Genomic DNA, 19,548 nt, shown 5'->3' with positions numbered 1-19,548 from the left:
TCTGGAGCATTGCCTGATGCTCAAGAGGGGGTAGCACCTCCACTCCCTTGATACAGACAGGCTCAGATGACATCTAGAGGTCGCTTGGTGCAGTTTTTGTCTCACCCGAAGGTACTGATGGTTGACAGTACATCTGTTTATGGGACTTCTATGATATATGTGTACTAGTCACATTGGATGTTGTGGTTGTGTATGGTTCACAGTGGTATACAACTTGGACTGCTACTACGCCATTGGTTTGCAGTGAATGTTGTTACATGTGCATGGCTTAGAGAGATTGGGACGCTGATCTTGCCATATTGTACATTTCACTTTGGCTATTTTGTTGTATCACCAGAATGCAATCGAGGACGCTTGCCATTTTTCAAGAGGGGGGTATGTCATGACCCTGTGAAAATGGAACAGCACGAGTGTGGGCATGGTGGTTGCTGAGCAAAATAAATATTAAATGATTCGTATTTGGGGTGCCCGGACAAAGAGAATTATGTGTGGACATCTTCAGGTGTGAAGGGGGACCAAGAACATTAATATTTTTAATGTTCTAACCATGGGTGGCCCCTAGGCCTAAGTGGCCCTTAGGAACTTTAATAAACATTAAAGTAAGGGCCTTAGGATATTTTTGAAGGGAGGAAAACCCACTTTTGGAGTTACACGTTTCTCTCTCTCTCTCTCTCTCTCTCTCTCTCTCTCTCTTTTGGGGAAGCGTGCAAATTACAAGCGAGGAAGAGCTGTGGACTGGCTGCTGGTGTTTGGCTGCGTACAGACAGGCCGTACAGACCTAAAGACTGCAGGCCGTACAGAGCAGGTGACGACTGTGGTTGCAGGCGGCGCTGACGACCAGAGTGCAGACGGCTGGCAGTTTTGCAGATTCAGGCGGCGCAAGCAGTTACGAACAGCAAGTACAGTCCACGTGGCTGCTGTACGACTGCAAGTATAGGTGTACGGATAGGTACAGGTTCAGGCGGCGTTGGTTCAGGCTGCGCTGGCAGGAACAGACAGCAGGCGGCTGCTGTGTAGGTGCTAACCTGTACGGTACAGGCGGCTGCAAACCTGTACGGACAGGTACAGGCGACAAGGAAACCATTGTCCAGCTGGTATAGTCGGGTACAGTACAGACCCGTACAGCTGGTACAGGCGGAGGTGCATCATACGGGCAGCAGCTGCAGGCGCAAAGACTGTACAGACAGGTACAGTAGGGTTTTACTGACCTGTACGGACAGGTACAGCTGGCTTCTGTACTGTTCAGTCTTGAACAGTTTGCAAGTGGTGCAACTCCAGTTGTAGGCGGTGCTTTATCAGAGCATAGTTGGTACATCAGTCAGGTGGTTGCAAGGAGGAAAGTACAGACAGTCTTTGGCAAGTACAGACTGGTACGATCAATCCCTTTGGTGCAGAACCACGCATTGATTTGGTAAGCTCTGAACTTATCCATCTTTCTTTCTTTCCACTGGCTTATGTCTGCTGCAGAGTTGTGTTATCTGGCCCCTTGTGAGAGGAGGGGTATGGCAGTTTGAAGGGTGGAAACAGAGACTGGACAGTGGATGTATATGTGAACTGAGTTGTGGAACCATGTTCATGGAATATGCCAGATGTGTGCTCAAGGCTGCCCGGCTGAATTGTCTTGGTTGATCAGAGGGAAGCACGGTGTGTTGCTTTTGTGGGACACAGATCTGTGTGTGAATCCTTTGTGCTAAGAGGTCTTGAGGGCTGCCAGATTGGACATATAGGTTTATTCTCTTGGCTGGCTTTGTTGTACTCAGTTTTACATCTCATTGAATTTGAATAAAGAAATACCGAAAGGGGCGCCAAGCTTTGGGGCCAACAGGTGTCGATTTCATTTCAGTTTTGGGGCATTCTAGCTCCAGTTAAATTTGTTATTTATTTGGACTACAAGTGGAAGGGTGACTGCTAGTCTACCGCACTTTGGTTTCTTCCAGAGGCCGGTTTCATAAGAACAACTTTGCCATGTGCTCTGGCTTATTGTTTTCCTCACAGGAATAAAGTGTGCCTGTTTTCTAAAACGATCTATAATAGTCTATATAGCATCATTTCTAAGTGCCGATTTCGGAATATCCATAATGAAATCCATAGCAATGCTTTCCCATGGTTCCTATGGAATGGGTAAAGGCTGAAGCAAACGAGGTGTCTTGTGTCTGTCAAACTTGACTTTCTGACACACTATGCACTCTCGCACATAAGCTTCAATATCCCTGCGTAGAGCTGGTCAAAAGAAATATCTTTCCAAAGCCTGTGTAGTAGCCAGAATACCACGATGACCAGCATATGGCCGAGCATGACACTCTGCCATAACCTTTTGGCGTAATTCACACACTATACAAATACGATTCTGCATCATCACAAATCCATCTCTAATCGAATAAGATGGGACAGCAGTACCATAATTCAAATCACCCCAAATAAGCTGAAAATCTGTATCCAAAGCATACATATCTGGCATCCCCGATAAGTCCTGGTGGTAGGCGGTAGTTACGGCATGCACTTGTGGCCTCCGTGACAAAGCATCCGCCACCAAATTCTTCTTGCCCGGGGTATGCAAAATCTGAAAATGAAACAGGAACAAGAAGTTTGCCCACCTTAGATGCTTTTTCGAGAGTTTAGGCTGTGTAAGAAAATGCCGTAAACTCTGGTGGTTTGCTTTTACCATAAATTCAGCCCCCAAGAGATAATGCTTCCATGTTTGAAGGGCATGAATAACGGCTAACAACTCTTTCTCATAAACCTGCAAATTCAATTCCGCATGTTGCAGGCGGCGGCTTTCAAAAGCCACTGCATGTCCCTCTTGGTTCAAAACAGCCCCCAAGCAATCTCCACATGCATCACACTCGACCACAAAAGGCCTATGCAAATCTGGAATAATAAGAATTGGCCCTGATATGATGGCATCCTTTAACTTCTGAAAAGCTGTCTTTTCGGGTTCCGATCAACGGAATGCTACTTTCTTCTTCGTTAGATCATGTAACGGTGAAGCTAAGAAAGCAAAGTGTTGAATGAATCGACGATAGTACGAGCATAAACCAATAAATCTCCTAACTTGATGCACATTCTAATTAATAGAATAATCACAAAGGTAATGCTTTCCTCTCTCTTGTGCAACTCATGTGAGTGAAAAATTCTGGCCAATCCTTGATTGCTTGAATCTTTGCGGGATCCATGTGTGAATTTCTGACAAGAAGAATTCATTCTTCTTCCCATTGATGAAAAGCTTATGTTTCCTTAGCTCTTCAAAAACAATGGCAAGATGTTCTTTATGTTCAGCCTCACTCTTTGAGAAAATAATAATATCATCAAAGAAAGTTCCTGTGAACTTGCGGTGAGGTCTAAAAATTTTGTCCATCATTCTATTGAAAGTGGCGGGAGCATTCGTAAGTCCAAATGGCACAACCAAATACTCATATAATCCAAATGATGTTTGAAAAGCCGTTTTGTGCACATCTTGAGGTAACACTCGAATTTGATGGTAACCACTCTTAAGATCAATGCGACTGAAAAAAGCAGCTCCCTCAAGTTTATCAAGAATATCATCGATTTGGGGAATCGGAAACCTGTTCTTGATAGTCATCTTGTTAAGAGTCCTATAATCAACACACATCCTGTATGTCCCATCCTTTTTCTGCACAAGTAAAACCGGAGAACAATAAGGTGAAGAACTTGGCCTTATCAACCCCTTCTCAAGTAGATCATTTACTTGTCATGATTTCCTCCTGTTGGGCAGCACTCACCCTATAAGGAGGTCGGTTAGGAGGAGAGCTCCCAGGGATTATGTCAATACAATGATCCTCTGGTCTCTCTGGAGGTAACTGTCCTGGAAGTGAATCGACAAAACAATCAGCATATTCACTTAAGAAATCAATCTTATCTTGATCTATGGGAGTTACAGCATCATGCTCAACATTATCACGTACAAAGACCAAGTAAGAACAAGCTGATTTCTTTATTGCCTTTGAAATAGATATATGGCTTACAACGGGTATGGTACTCCCAATAGTACCCGCATCAATACAAACTTCCCTACCCCTATGAGTAAACATAACTTTCTTTTCTTTGTGGAAAATCTTGGGATCCAAACGGTAATGCCAAGGCATCCCAAGTAACACATCACATCCTGTAAGTGGTGCCATGAGGAAGTCTTCATGATCCAAATATCCTTGAATTTGTATGCGAAGCTTCCCAATGATGGGAGTGACCTTAACTTCCTTGCCCTCAAAGACAGCATCTGCTGAAAGTCCATACCCAATTCCTCAGGCTTTAACCCAAGAGCAACAGCCATCTGTATGGATATGAAGTTATCTGTTGAGGTATTATCAAAAAGAAATAAAGCTGTTTGGTCCTTTAACTTGCCTCAAGCTTTGCATAAAATCCTGCTCTTTGGTTCATGTGCAGTGTTACCCTGAACATCGGGTATAACATTCACACTTGGTTTGGCATCCTGCACATTATTCTTTTTGAGATTATGGGGGCATTGAGCTTTCATGTGATCTTTGCTCCCACATGAGAAACACTTCCCCTCTCTCATGCAATCAAAGATATACTGTCTGGACAGCTTGGGATCATCCTTTTTATCCCCCGGCTTCTTTTCTGAGCCCCCTTTTGCATCCTTGGACTCATGAGACATAAACTTAGGTGGCTGTCCACCCTTTTTCTGCTCATTTCCAGCTCTGAATTTTCCCTTGTATGAGCTGAATTCTTGTCTTTTTGATGCTCCCTTGCAATGCAACTCCTCAGAAATAGTTGCTGAGTGTATGAGCTCCTGTAAAGTGTTGGGGGGGTACACTGCAAGGCTCTTTTGAATGATTCATTGCAACCCTAACTCAAACTTTCTTTTCTTCTCGTCCTCATTGATTGTCATGAAAGGTGTGACCTTGAGAAGAATCCGCCAAAACTTTGAAACATAAGAAGAAACGGATTCGCCTTCATCCTATGTTAGCCAATCCCATTCCTTTCGTACATCCTTCTCAAAGTGAGGAGGAAGGAACTGATCATAAAATTGCTCTTTGAAAGCACTCCAAGTACGGGCAGCTGTCCTATCCAAAAGCTTTGCCATCCACCAATCACTTGCAGTCTCTTTAAGATGCATACCCACATGCCTGAGCATAGATTTCTCAGTAAATTCCTTAGTGCAAAAGGCTATTTCAAATTGCCTTATGAAAGCAAGTGCCTTGGTAGTATCCAACTTTCCATTATAGCTCTCGAATTTAATGTCCTTGTCTCCTGATTTGAACTCTTTGGCCTTCTTGCCATGACGGGCATCTCGACGCTCTAATACATCCTCCTCCTCGTCATGCCTACGTTGGCGACGATGCCCAGATCTAGGGCTGATTTCCCGCGTAACACCCTCCACTCTGGATGGAACTTTAGGAGCAGGAGCATACCTAGAAGGTGGAGATACCACCAACAATGCATGAAGATCTTCTGCATCTCTCAAATGGGCTGAAAACCCCTCATCATTCCCACGAGCTGCATGTCGATGTACATCATCTCCTCGGGCTGCATCCCCCCTCAAATCTGTTGCATGGACTGCAAGTCCCCTCAAGACACTTACTGTCAGAATATGCAGCGGAGATGATGACCAAATCTGGGAACACAAGAGCAAAAACGCAGGCAGAAAAACAGCACAAGAGAGAGACAGATGTAGGCGTGTAACTCTGCTCTATATACACAAGAAGATCCCTGAGGAATGATACAAATGAGGTATGGGGGCTGAGGACCTATATATACCTCCCTGGAAGGGCAGTCGGCCAGCATAAAGAAAGCCCACGACTGATAAAAGGTCCCACGACTGCATAAAGGCAGTCGGCCAGCAAACAGGTGCCCACGACTGATCAAATCCAGTCGGCCAGCAGCCCAGTAGCCCACAACTGATCAACATGGAGTCGGCCAGCACTGGGGTGCTCCTGGCATCACCTGGCAGCCCTCCCAAGCCTCAGAAAAAATGGGAAAAAATAGGGGAAAAATACGGAGAGTGGGGAAAAATGGGAAAACACCTCATAAGGGCGGGCACACCCACAACAAAGGCCCTGGTGTATAAAACTAGACAGGAGATGACTTCTAACACCCCCTCTCAGCTCCTGGCTGTGTGACCAACCACTGGGAGCTGGGGTGCCGCCTGAGCAAATCCTGAGAGCGACTTCGTGAAGAGGTCCACCGTACTGTCCTCCGTCGAACAGAACTCCAGCAAGATGTCATCAGCAACGATCTGTTCACGAACAAAGTGCCTTTGGATGACCATGGGTTCCTCCAGTGGAAGCTCAAACCTGCAATGTAACCTCCTCCTGCTCCGTAAAACTGCTCCTGGGGCATAAGTAGATCTCCTCGTGTCCGGATCTCCTCCCCAAACCGAGTCACTCCAACCGCGGAGTCAGACTCCATCCAACAATCCCCCTCGTGTGTACAAGAGTCCATGATCCTTCGCATGCCGCAGAAACCACAGGAAACGCGATCCTGCCTCCAAAAGAGACGTCTGCAACCAAGAGCTCAACTGCCTCATCAGGAAGCTCCCGTCCAATCCGGTGTCCATCAACCAGATCAATGAACCATACAGCTTCTGAGTCACAGAGACATCAACCTGCTCACAAGGATCAACACCTGTTACGGTGCTCAAACAAGTCCCGGAAACCTGATGAAACCTGTCAACAACCCCCTCTGAATCCGGAACCACAAAGCCTGGAGAAACCACTTCCTTCTGCAAGTAAGCACCTGTCACCTGCCTGGCTTTCCGAAAGGTCCCCGTGGAAAGAACATCCTCAACTACTGGAAGTTCTATGTCCCGAACACGACGAGACATCAGAGCATAAGTGACCTGTTCAGCTTCCTCTGACTCACGAACACAAGAACTACCAACCTCAGTACTGGAAAGTTCCTGCCAACTGCTGCCATCAACTGGCAAGCTATCCACCATCTGGTCCCGGAAAGCCCGCACCTGCAGCGTATCCACACCTGAGTAGCCATAACCAGACTGCCACTCATCACAATCCTGAGGACCTGGGAGAGAGAGTGCTGAAAGCCTGTAGACTCCATTCTCCACTCCACCTTCCCAAACCACTTGGCCTGTTGCTTTGTCCCGGAGAGCAACAAAATGCTCATCAAACTCCACCCGTACGCCAGTCTTGCAAACCTGATGCACTGACAACAGATGAAAACCAAGTGCCGGAACATACAACACCTGGGAGGAATGCTTCCCCCCTCTGCCATCGGGAACTATCTCCATCCTGCCCTCACTGTGAACTGGGATAGTGGACGTATCCCCAGTAAGAATATGACCAGAAAGCCTGCAGAGATCCTGTAAACCGGAACGGGAAGGAGTCATGTGCCTGGAAGCACCACTATCGAGAATCCACTCCCGAGTATCCGTTGCGGAGAGTCCTCCAATCTCCTCCCTGCCTGAAGAAAATGAAGCATCGGTGTCCATCACCTCCAGGTGCACAAAAGCCGGAGTCCTCATGATTGCTGCTGAGGAGTCTTCACCCTTCTCGGTCTTCCGCTTGGGACACTGCCTCCAGTAGTGGCCTTTCTCGCCACAATCATTACAGGTCCTCTCTGCCTTCAGTTTCTCGCGGTCAGCGTCGGACTTCTTCTCAAAAGACTTCTCCGATGAAGCCTTCCCTTTGCCCGAATTACGGCCTTTCGACCGTTGGCCAGTAAAGGCCTCCGAACCTCCACCCTGAGGAGGGTTCGTGAATCGTTCCTCCTGGTCTAGGACCATGGGCACAAGCTCCTCCCACGTGATGGTGCTGAGCCTCCCACTGGTAATCAACGACGAGTAAAATGTTGAGTACGAAGAGGGCAAATGTGACAGCAACGTGATGGCCATGTCCTCTGATGATATCTCCTTCCCAGCTTGAAGAACTTCTTGCTGAAGAGCTTGCAGCTTGTTAATATGCTCCCGCATCGTCGACAACTTTGCAGGGCTCATAACCCGCATCTGTACTTCCAAAGAAATCCTCTTCATGGGCGATACCCTGTTGTACAGAGAAGCCAAATACTGCCATATACCTCTGGCCAGCGTCATGTGCTTTACATGATTGATTACCTGTGGTGTGCAGTTGAGGAAAATAAACGAACGGACCCTGGCGTTGACGCGATCCCACATCTGCATCTGGGCCTCCCGGTCCTTTCGGGTTGACGGTAACTCCCCTTCCTCTACTTCCGGCCGTGGAACACCAACAACGATGAAATCGGCGAGATCGTAGGACTCCAGAACGGATTCCATCATCACCTTCCATATGCCGTAGTTGCTCCCGTCCAACTGACGGTCCACCGGGAACGTGGGGAGTGTCGGGATCTTCACATGTCTCTCGGCCATCTCAAACAGATCTGCCATAGCGGGGATGTACTCTGAAAAGGGTGGGTGGGTGGGAACAAAGAAGAAATAAAACCTGCAAGTGGCTGTCCAGCAAATCAGCCCCCCTTCCTCTTGCTTCTCCTCTTCCCGATCAACCCAAAACAGTCCACCAATCAGCCACAAAAACAGTCCCCCTCTTGCTCACACAAATCCCAAGACCTATCTAGAGCCTAGGCTCTGATACCATGTCAGAATATGCAGCGGAGATGATGACCAAATCTGGGAACACGAGAGCAAAAACGCAGGCAGAAAAACAGCACAAGAGAGAGACAGATGTAGGCGTGTAACTCTGCTCTATATACACAAGAAGATCCCGAGGAATGATACAAATGAGGTATGGGGGCTGAGGACCTATATATACCTCCCTGGAAGGGCAGTCGGCCAGCATAAAGAAAGCCCACGACTGATAAAAGGTCCCACGACTGCATAAAGGCAGTCGGCCAGCAAACAGGTGCCCACGACTGATCAAATCCAGTCGGCCAGCAGCCCAGTAGCCCACGACTGATCAACATGGAGTCGGCCAGCACTGGGGTGCTCCTGGCATCACCTGGCAGCCCTCCCAAGCCTCAGAAAAAATGGGAAAAAATAGGGGAAAAATACGGAGAGTGGGGAAAAATGGGAAAACACCTCATAAGGGCGGGCACACCCACAACAAAGGCCCTGGTGTATAAAACTAGACAGGAGATGACTTCTAACACTTACTTGCTCGGGCTGCATGCCCACTTACATCACTGGTGCGGTTTGCATGCCCTCTCACATCCTGGTGCGGCCTGCATGCCCTCTCACAACATCATCGGAATTCCCTTCACGGGATAGCCTGTGAGGTTGCCGTGTGAAGACCCACTTGCTCTCATCATCGGAGACAACTTCTCCACGGCTTTTTAGATAAGCAACAGCCAACTCTCGAGGTTTGTCGATTCCCATTTGTTGGGCAATTGCATCAAAAGTGACCACATCAGCCTTGACATGAGACTTTGATTCTATGACCCTCTGTACATCAGGATCTCTTTGCAAAGCACGGAGCTCTTCAAGCTCATTCATCAAGGCATCAATATCCTGCTGATCCTCAGTCTTGGCAGATAACGGTGGATCGTTACCTGCCAAAGCCCCAACATGATCCTTGTCTCTATCTTTTCCCCGCATGCGGCGAATACGGGTGAGTCCTCCACAGAATGATCAGACTGGCTGGCCATAATGTATCTTTCAGCTTTTCAGAAAGAAAAGAATTTACCGTGCCCTGGAATCGCTCTCTACCAGTTTCCCAAGTATAATACCGAATAGACTGCAAGGGTGCAACAGTGCCCCTACATAGACAGGAGGGCCATGAAGTCTTTCCGCACGCTCACTGCCGCTTAAACCAAAGGTAACCTCTTTCGAGGTGCGACAATAAGACGAGGGCTACCTCAGAATCCCAACCTTCTTTCACGGATAATGACTCCTTACAGCCATATCGAGCATCATATTGTGTAGAAAGCCAGGCTCTGATACCAATGTAAACGGAAGGGGCAATTGAACACGGAAAATCTAATCAATCATGAAATCTGAAAATACACATATGCATGGCAGATAAAACAAGATTACAACTCTGCACAGTACACCACACTAGGGGCCAGAAGATGGGCTGACCCCCCCCCTTTATGGTTAGATTACCAAAAAGGAGTCTGCTTCCAATACAACTTATGCGGGTGCCGAGGGTTCACCACTGGCTACACCTGTTTCTTCCAAAACAATATGAAAACAAGAATACATCACATAATCTGAATTTGCTGACAATTCTCAGCACAAGTGAGCATTCCCGGCATCAAGCACATGCAGGACAACTATGGACAGCCCATAGCACTCCCACATCAGCCCGGGACAACTCAACATCATCATCTTCCTCCTGTCCGGCTCATAAAGCAAGTCGACCAGCCCTGAGTAGCCACAGAAGAAAGCGACCAAACAGTTGTGCACAAGCCTGCAAACCTCCGGTCAGAAGGAAAACTGTCTAGAAGCCCACGACCAACTCTTCCTCCCTGTTTTTAACCTCTTTCCAGCCTCTATTCAAGCTGTAAATCAGCCGCCCCGCAGTGGAGAACATGCAGCAAGAGTTGGCCAGCTTCTCCCATGCGTCCGATGAACTTCAGTCGCGATGGCTGTAGAAATTTGCCAACAGGTTGAAAACCAGCCGATCAGCCCTCATGCACTCCTAAATAGCATGCGCCCCCCCTCAATCTGGACTTTTTGTTAATATTGGAGGCTCCCTTGCTAAAAATAGCCCACACGTGTGCTTTTCTGGTCCAGAAAGGGGCGCCTACATGAGGGGAGTCCAAATAATGTCCAGTGCCCGGTCTTTGGCCGCCACGTGTATTAAATAAGTCCTGCTCAATGTATACTCACTTATAAGTTGTCCGGTCACTTATAAGTGAATGTGAACCTGCACCCATAATTATTAACATGTGAACTCATAAAGTTGTAAATTGAGTTTTTGGGAATACTTACCACCTGCAAAACACATGTAGACCACCTGTCAGCCCCAAACAGGTGTGCACATACACGTCCACAGGGTGCCCAGGCGTCCCCGGCTCCATGGACAACACAGGCAGAAATCTCAAGCATTGTCCACGCAAACAAGACAAGTCATCCAAAGATAAAATCAAAGTCATGCACACACATGAGTGTAATTATATTGGAAGAAACACCCATCTACGCAGTTGTATCCGATAAAATGTCCAGGGCTCATGATCCTTCCGGAACCTTCCCAGAACATAAATACACAAGATCTCCAAGATAGCTAGTCCCAGAGACTTTCATCATGTCAGGCTCCATGGCCATACATGTACACCATGTCAGGCCCCATAAGCCACAGGTACTATCATGTCAGGCTATCATGTCAGGCTACATCAGCCATACATGTACTGTCATGTCAGGCTCCATATGCCACACAAACACACCATGTCAGGCTACACTAGCCATACATGTATGTCATGTCAGGCTCCACATGCCACACATGAACAATAGAAAAATAGAAGCTGTAAGGAATTTTGTGACACCCTGAATGTTCCATGAGACAACCTCATATCAATCTCTTTGTGAGGCGGAACTACCGGAACTGCCCTCCACTTGAAGAGTCTCGGGCGCGCCTGCTGATGGGTCATCCATGGTTGGAACTTGGTGCTCCGCGGCCTGGGAGCCTGCTCCTCCCTCGGCCCCATGATGAGGATCTGAGTGAGAAGTAGGAGGGGGAACCACCGGGGGCGGTCGCCTAGTCTGACGCCAAGGGCAAACTCTGGCTAGATGACCCATCTGTCTGCAAATAAAGCATTGGCCTGGAAGGCCGGAATACTCCACTCGGTGTATAATGGGGTCGCCCCGAAGACTAGGAATAGATATCATGTATCCGGCGAGGCAATACAAATGCAGAGAGATGGAATCCCTTGTCATGTGCATGAAAATGCCATGGACATTGTCAGAGCTAATCCATATGGTGCAGCCAAGAAAAAGACCAATAGAGCTAGGATTTGGAGCACAAGGTACAGTGTGGACCTGGAGTAGGGCTTGGAGGATTTGGAAGGCTCAGTCGGCCGCAAGAAAGTCGAGTCAGCTGTACCAGAAGAGGTCGGTTGCAGCAGGCGCTTTAGTTCATGGAGAGGCACAGCCCGACCAGTATTTATGGAAGTCCAGGCCCAGTTGGCTGGTCCGACAGCAGTCGGCCAGCTCTGCCAAGTATTCAAGAGAGCTATAAATAGCAAGTTTGCTCATCATTGTATTCATTCAACTCTTTAGGAGTTGGGTCTAGCATTAGGACAGATTTTGGTGATGTTCACCTTTTGTATGAAGGCAGCCTAGGGCTGTAGAGTTAGGTACCTTTTTGTACCATAAGAATATACTGAATTTCCAGCATTTCTCTCTATCTCTACTCTCCCTTTTGTCTGCGTTTTTGCATCAGCATGTTCTCAGTGGTGTTTAGGGCTGAAAGTAGACCCCTAGAGCTTCCGCGTGTTACAGTGGTATTAGAGCCTACTTCAAGTGCAAAGATTCAGCAAAGAAACCAGATTTTTTTCTCGCTCGTGTGGTTGGTTTTCAGACGCCGGTGGACTACCCCTTTTGGAGTGACTCCTGTCCCTCGAAGGCCGGTTGGTTTTCAGCCTCTGGAAGCCTTCGGACGTCTCCCACACACATAGTGGATGGTCAGATTGCGCTCCGGAAAGGAAGTGCATTTTCTTGCTATGGCGAGCTTCGACGACGAGAGAGACCAAGAACCTTGGGACCAGAGTGCACCTGGCAGCCCAGCTAGGGCACCAGGCTTGAGTGTTGCAGAGATGTTCCAGCAGATGATGCGAGCAATCGCAGACTAGACGACCAAGTTGGAAGAGCAGAAGGCGCAGATTCAGGCTTTGAAAGAACGTACCAATTCTCCAGCGTCGCGTTTTCCATCTCCTCCTCCCTCTCCTTCCGTATCCCATAAAGAACGTACCCGTTCTCCAGCGTCGCGTTTTCCATCTCCTCCTCCCTCTCCTTCCGTATCCCATTGCTTGAGTTGCAGATGCGTGCATTGGAGATCCCACAACGTGAAGACGAAGCCATGCGACGCGTGGAACATGAGCGTTACCTCAAAGCTTTGGACGCCAGATTGATACCGGCGGCGCCCTCAAATCATTTCTCGAGAAAATGAATTTCAGTAAGTATAATGGTAAACTCGACCCCACAACTCTATATTCATGGTTGCATCAGTTTGAAGCTTACTTTGCTGTAGTTAGAAAGACAAATACTGACAGAGTGATCTTAGCTAGTTGGTACTTGGAAGGTGAGGCCATTCCTTGGTGGACTCAGTGGGCTTATACCCACACCAGATTAGGTATGGCAGCTTATGTGTGGGACGAGTTTGTAAAAGGGGTGCATATGCTCATAGGTAGAACCATTAGGGAATGGGTCCTTAGGGTCCAAGTAGGGACAGATTTTGGTGATGTTTCACCTTTTGTATGAAGGCAGCCTAGGGCTGTAGAAGAGTACCTTTTTGTACCATATGAAATATTCTGAATTTCCAGCCATCTTTCTCTCTCTCCTACTCTCCCTTCTGTCCGCGTTTTTGCATCAGCATGTTCTCAGTGGTGTTTAGGGCTGAAAGAAGACTCCTAGAGCTTCCGTGTGTTACATTGGTATCTGAGCATCAGGCTTAGCAAAGCTAAACACTGATTCAGTCCCATATGATGGTGTACAGGTCCAAGGTACAGGAAAGTACATGGATACGAAGCCCAAGGCAAGGAACATAGGAATGGGAAGAGCTCCCAGGAGGTTTGTCGGTGGTGTTCCACAAAGCCAGAGGGGATGGCAGTCTTGTGAGCCAGATAGGTTTCCGGGCAACGGTCCCAAGGGAGGATTATCCTCCAAGGGGTGATGTGAGAGTGCTAGCCTCATTTCTTAGGAATGAAGACCAAGACAGTGTTCAGAGTCAAGGCAGGAATGGATTGGGGACTGGAGGCATAGATATTATTCAGAGTCAGAGTGGTTTTGGAGACCAGGTTGGGTTTTTCAGTGAAAAGGGTTGCCAAAGTTGGATGGATGACAGAGGGACTCCGGGAATAGAGTGGGATGATGACAGTCATCCAAGGAAAAAGTTGGAATCCCGTCATCAAGTTTAGCAGAGGGGGATGTCATGTGCATGAAAATGCCATGGACATTCTCAGAGCTAATCCATATGGGGCAGCCTAGAAAAAGACCAATAGAGCTAGGATTTGGAGCACAAGGTACAGTGTGGACTTGGAGCAGGGCTTGGAGGATTTGGAAGGCTCAGTCGGCTGCAAGAAAGTGGAGTCGGCTGTACCAGAAGAGGTCGGCTGCAATAGGCACTTCAGTTCATGGAGAGGCGCAGCCCGACCAGTATTTATGGAAGTCCAGGCCCAGTCGGCTGGTCCGATAGCAGTCGGCCAGCTCTGCCAAGTATTCAAGAGGGCTATAAATAGCAAGTTTGCTCATCAGTGTATTCATTCAACTTTTTAGGAGTTGGGTCCAGCATTAACAGATTTTGGTGATGTTCACCTTTTGTATGAAGGCAGCCTAGGGCTGTAGAGTTAGGTATCTTTTTGTACCATAAGAATAAACTGAATTTTTAGCATTTCTCTCTCTCTCTCTCTCTCTCTCTCTCTCTCTCTCTCTCTCTCTCTCTCTCTCTCTCCCTTCTGTCTGCGTTTTTGCATCAGCATGTTCTTAGTGGTGTTTAGGGCTGAAAGAAGACCCCCAAAGCTTCCGCGTGTTACATCCCCGCTGCTCGTGCGAGGGCCGAGGCAGCGGTTGGGGGGGGGGGTTCCATCACTCTCCCGATGGCACCACCAATCACCGGGAGAAAAGGAAGGTATTCCTTCCCGAGGCCTAGATAGCAGACTGTCACGGGAAAGCCTGAAACTCCAACTGATGGGTTAGATGCCGGGTCGAAGCCGTGCTGCCACCGTGCAAAGGACGACTGGGCCGTACGCAGTGCAACGAGGGGGCTCAGCCGCATGACAAGATCAGACGCCGCTAATGAGTCGAACTCAACCTGGTAGTAGCTGTGCCCCAAAGGATGAATATCTGCGATCTTTGCTGGCGCACCTAGGAGGCTAGCCTGAAGAAAATCTGCGAGTTGGTCACGCGCGGGGCGGCTACTGACAATCTTGCATACCAGAGTGGAGGCCTCCAGGGATGCGACAGTCGTAGCAAGAACCTGCAGGTCCGTTTCTGAAAACGAAAGGTAGGTAGCGGTGGCCTCAGAGCGACTGCCATGGAGTCCTCTTGGGGGCAAAGACCAAAAGAGGCCGAAACTTACTGAGAAAATGAAGAAATGCCCACAACCTGAGGGCACTGCTGGAGGAACAAGGATGGGCTAGAGATGGCGGAGAAGAAAGGAAAGGAAGGGGCGGAGGGCGCAGAAAGGGGAAAAAAAAAAGAAAAAGAAAAGAAGAAAAAAAGAAAAAAGAAAAAAGAAAAAGAAAAGAACAAAAAAGAAAAAGAAAAAGAAAAGAAAAAGAAAAAGAAAGAAAAGAAAAAGAAAAAGGAAAGAGAAAAGAAAAGAAAAGAACGAAAAAACAAAGGGAGGTGGCGAAGGGCAAGGGGCGGGCTAAGGGCCGGGCAAAAGGGGGCGGGGATGGGCAGGATTGGGGGGGGGGGGGGGGGGGCAGCAGCGGGCAGGGGCGGAAAAGAGGGGAGGTGAAGTCGGCAGGGGCAGTACACAGGCGCCAAAGGGGGAGAAGAGGGGCCCGCAGGAGGCGAAGGGCAAGAGAGAGGGCGAAGGGGGGGTGCAGGTGGCGGAGCTAGGGCAGGGAAGTCGCCGGCAGCGACGCACAGGAGAGGGGGGAGCGCAGCTCGCTCGATAGAACCTCTTTTTGCTGCCACAACTGTGCTATTCTCACTCAAGTATCAGAGTTAACCTGGGGGCAGCAGCTGCTCGTTTGGCTCCTCTCCAGAGGTCTTGCTGAGCTGCAAATCTAGCGGTTCAGAGGTTGTGTATTCTCACATTCAACTCCAGGTTTGATGCGCCTGAGGGTTTTTTCTCTTCCTGTGCCCTTGCAATGTCATCCCCGGCCGTAACTAGCGCGAATCAAACTCAAGTCCTAACCTAGAGAGGTTGGCTAGCTTTCCATTACATGACGAAAGTCAGTCTTCTTCTCCCTCCTTATATCTTGTACTTCTTATTGTTCTATGCTTTATGAAAGCTAAGCTACATGCGAGTTTCATATTCTTGTTGGACACTCAAACTTTACCTTGAGGCTAGGAAAGCATTTTCTTTCAAATTTTGGTTGCTGTTTTGAATCTTGTTTTGGCTGTGGTGCTGCTGAGGCTAGGTCTTGGCGCTCAACGGCAATCTCTAGGGGAGTGGAACTTTCTAGGATAATTTTTTCCCTTAGCTGGGTCTTTTAACGGGATCTATGTAGTAGGAGTCATCATGATCCAACAGATGTGCTCCGCTCATTATTGCAGCAACCCATGTGCGTAAAAACTGATTGGAAGAGCATTGCAGTGCTCCTGTTTGTGTGGATCTCTTTCTTGATCTTGCAAATACTCAAGGTAAACAAAGCTAGTGTCTTTCTTGATCATACTCTGAAAAGTTATTCTACCAAGAATTGGTTGAGATAATCACTACATGCTTTGAACTCAACACCAGAATTATTCAACAACATGCAGCAGCCTTTATTGGATATGGAGTATATTGCAGGTACCTTCTTGTGCTTGTGTTTGATATTAAGGGGAGCAGTTCTGGTTGTGATGGGAGTAGATAAAAATCCGATTATACAGTTTTTTTTAAAAAGAGATTTGACCCAACGGGCTCGAAATCCGATCGTACACTCATGCCCCTTGTGGTGTTGGTGGCTCAAAGGTTCCCGTTGCAGCATTGGTTTTTCTGAAAAAAGCCATTAGCTTGTATGTGAGAAATCGCAAAGTGGGGCAGGAGGAGAAAGAGTGTTTCATTTCTGCAGCTTATATTGAGTGGACAATCCCAAGGCTTTGCCTATGTGCCTTAGCTGGGCTTATTGCCGGCATTGTGGGAGGCCTACTTGGACTTGGTGGCGGTTTTATCCTTGGACCATTATTTTTGGAGTTGGGAGTACCTCCCCAGGTTTGCTGCATCCCCTATGGTGTGTCTTGACCATGCATGCATGTATGTCATCTATTCACTGGCCTCTTCATGCAATGTATCCTCGTCTTGGTTGTGATCACGCATTTTGCAATTTATCCATTGGCTTGGGCTTGATTATCTATGCAGGCTGGTAGCTTGGTCTATGTATACATTGTATCCCTTGGCTTTGGCCTTGGGCATGCATGTATGCCATGTATCCATTGGCTTGGTCTTGATTCTTGGTCATGCATGTATGCCATGTAGCCATTGGCTTGGTCTCGATTCTCGATCATGCATGCATAGTACAATGTGTCTGGTGGCTTGATCTTGATCATGCAATACATCTCTTTGGCTTGGTCTTGATCATGCAGGTAATGCATTTTTTGGCATGGTCTGATCCTTGATCATGCATGTATGCAATGTATTCAGTGGCTTGGTATTGATCATGCATGCATGTATGCAATGTATCCAGTGGCTTGGTCTTGATCCTTGATCTTACCTGTGTGCGATGAATCGCATGCCTTGATTGTGATTCTTGGTCATGCATGTGTTCATGCAGTGTCTCCAGTGGCTCGGTCTTGATCATGCATGCTTATATGCAATGTGTCCAGCAGCTCAGTCTTGGTCATGCATGTATGTGATGTATCCATTTGTTCTTGAAACTCAATCATGCATATATGCTACATTGCATTCATAGTTCCAATGTAGTTCTTTCCTTGTTCAGGTTGCAGGTGCAACGGCCATATTTGTAATGCTTTTCTCATCATCAATGTCAGTGATTGAATACTACCTGCTCCACCGATTTCCGATTCCTTTTGGTATGTTCCGAAAGTCCTCCAAGGAGAGAAAACCTCTTTCTGTACAAATTGTTACAGAACAATACATTTTCTACATTTCGTTACTAACCCATGTCTGTTTCCAGCTCTCTATCTCTTTGCAATAAATGCAGCGGCAGGTTTTTGGGCGCAATACGTACTCCGAAGGATCATAAACTTTTTTGGAAGAGCATCACTGATAGTTTTCCTTCTTTCCTTTATTATTTTATTCAGTGCATTATGCTTAGGTGAGTGATATTTGCAACTTAGTGTTAGATTTTTTTGGGGTTGGTTATTCTACCTTATTATAGGGGTGTATGCTGGCTGATAACAAAACCCAGGTCCTTACCCTGGGTGGCAGAACCCTTCACCACCAGGCCACATGTCCGTGATCTTAGTGTTTGTATATAACATACAAGGAATCATAACTAAGCTGTCTTTCGCACATTTGTGTATGATGCAGGTGGTTATGGAATTGAGGACAGCATCATCAAGCTGGAGAACAAAGAATACATGGGCTTTCTTAACCTCTGTTCCTCTTGAAAACCTGGGCATTTCACGCGGTATATCACTCAACTGGCAAGTTTACCTGGGTTTTGTCATAAATGTTTTTGTTAGCCTGCACTCTCTGGTTTTACATTTCTTTTTATCATGTGCTGTGCATACATGTGTGCCTGTTTTATATGTGGGACTTCAATTTTACAGCGCAAAGGGCACCAGCATTATCCCGTTACTTGGCTGATATGGCAGTGCAAATAGCATCCGTGAATGTCCATTCCACCCTGTTACCAAGATCATCTTTCATACTTTTCCATCTGATAGGATCAGGGCAAGAGATGTTTTATCATGTAATTGGTAAATTTATTTCCCTCTTTGAAAAAGGGGGTGGATATTTATACAATTTATGCAACTTTTTTTTAGTCGAGGCTGGATAGCAATTTGATAGTCCTCTTTGTTGTGCTGTAAGGTAGAAATTTGATGGAAGCCTTGCTTTCTTCAGTGTACAAAATACCTGTTAGCAGAGGGTAATCTTGGCTGCCACTGTCTGTCCAATCACCTGCCCGTCCCATACACGTGCCGAATGCCTTCGCCACTAGGCTACATGGCCGGAGGATAATTTACCAGTTTTAAGGAGATCAGGGATCTCAATATATGTTATGAGTTTGGTAGCTTACCAATGTGAATAATTTTCGACAGGCGAAAGAAAACCGGGAAGTAATGTGTGTAGGCCCAGGAGATTGTGAGGATAAGGTTTCTTTTGTGTATTAGCAACCGTTTCCAGCTGTTGTCCAAGGGCAGGTTCTTACGCGTTACTCACCCGTCCGCCACTGGAAACACCACGAGGATGCTTCCCGTCCGACTTGCAAGAGGCTTTCTAAGGAGAGAAAATGGGTTTTTGCACTTTTCCTCTTTTCCTTGCCTTCTCCCCTCACAGCCACCAAGACCCCAGGAAATCTCTTCTTCTCTCTTCTTGTAGTTTGCTTGGCTGGGAGATGAAATTCTATCTCATGAGAATCTTGCTCTTTTTTACATTTGTAAATTCAAATCCATAGAACTTTGGATTTTTGGGAGGGCATGGTTTGTGAAATAAACATTTCATCACTAGCCCTGCTAGGAGGATTCTATGCTGTAAAAATGTTGTTGTTTTAATATCTTATAGAAGCAATGGTTGCTAAGACCCTAGCCGCCACCAATTGTGCGAGCAATGGTGAAAGTATCATGCACATCCCTGTAACCTGATCTTTGTGACCATCGCAAACAAGTGTTGTGGGTTATACATTATGCAGAAATGTGTGAAGGCAGGA

General features: G+C 47.2%; 1 protein-coding gene across 2 annotated transcripts in view; it reads left to right on the top strand.

The window, feature by feature from the left end:
* The window catches only part of LOC147627621 (sulfite exporter TauE/SafE family protein 4-like), a 29,647-nt gene extending 10,984 nt beyond the window's left edge, over positions 1–18,663 (top strand). The window contains exons 7-13 of one of the 2 annotated variants that reach the window (XM_086814530.1): positions 16,292–16,378; positions 16,476–16,526; positions 16,689–16,928; positions 17,653–17,746; positions 17,851–17,991; positions 18,207–18,306; positions 18,449–18,663. In XM_086814530.1, coding sequence (XP_086670656.1) covers positions 16,292–16,378; positions 16,476–16,526; positions 16,689–16,928; positions 17,653–17,746; positions 17,851–17,991; positions 18,207–18,286 — 693 coding nt within the window. In that variant the 3' untranslated portion in view covers positions 18,287–18,306; positions 18,449–18,663. The remainder of the gene's footprint in view (positions 1–16,291; positions 16,379–16,475; positions 16,527–16,688; positions 16,929–17,652; positions 17,747–17,850; positions 17,992–18,206; positions 18,307–18,448) is intronic. The other variant, XM_086814531.1, reaches the window with a different exon arrangement.
* Positions 18,664–19,548: the final 885 nt, after the last annotated feature.

Source organism: Cibotium barometz, chromosome 20 (genome assembly GCF_041138505.1).
Source record: "Cibotium barometz isolate CiBa-2024 chromosome 20, ASM4113850v1, whole genome shotgun sequence".
Lineage (NCBI taxonomy): Eukaryota > Viridiplantae > Streptophyta > Polypodiopsida > Cyatheales > Cibotiaceae > Cibotium > Cibotium barometz.
This window is presented reverse-complemented; position numbering and strand designations above follow the sequence as displayed.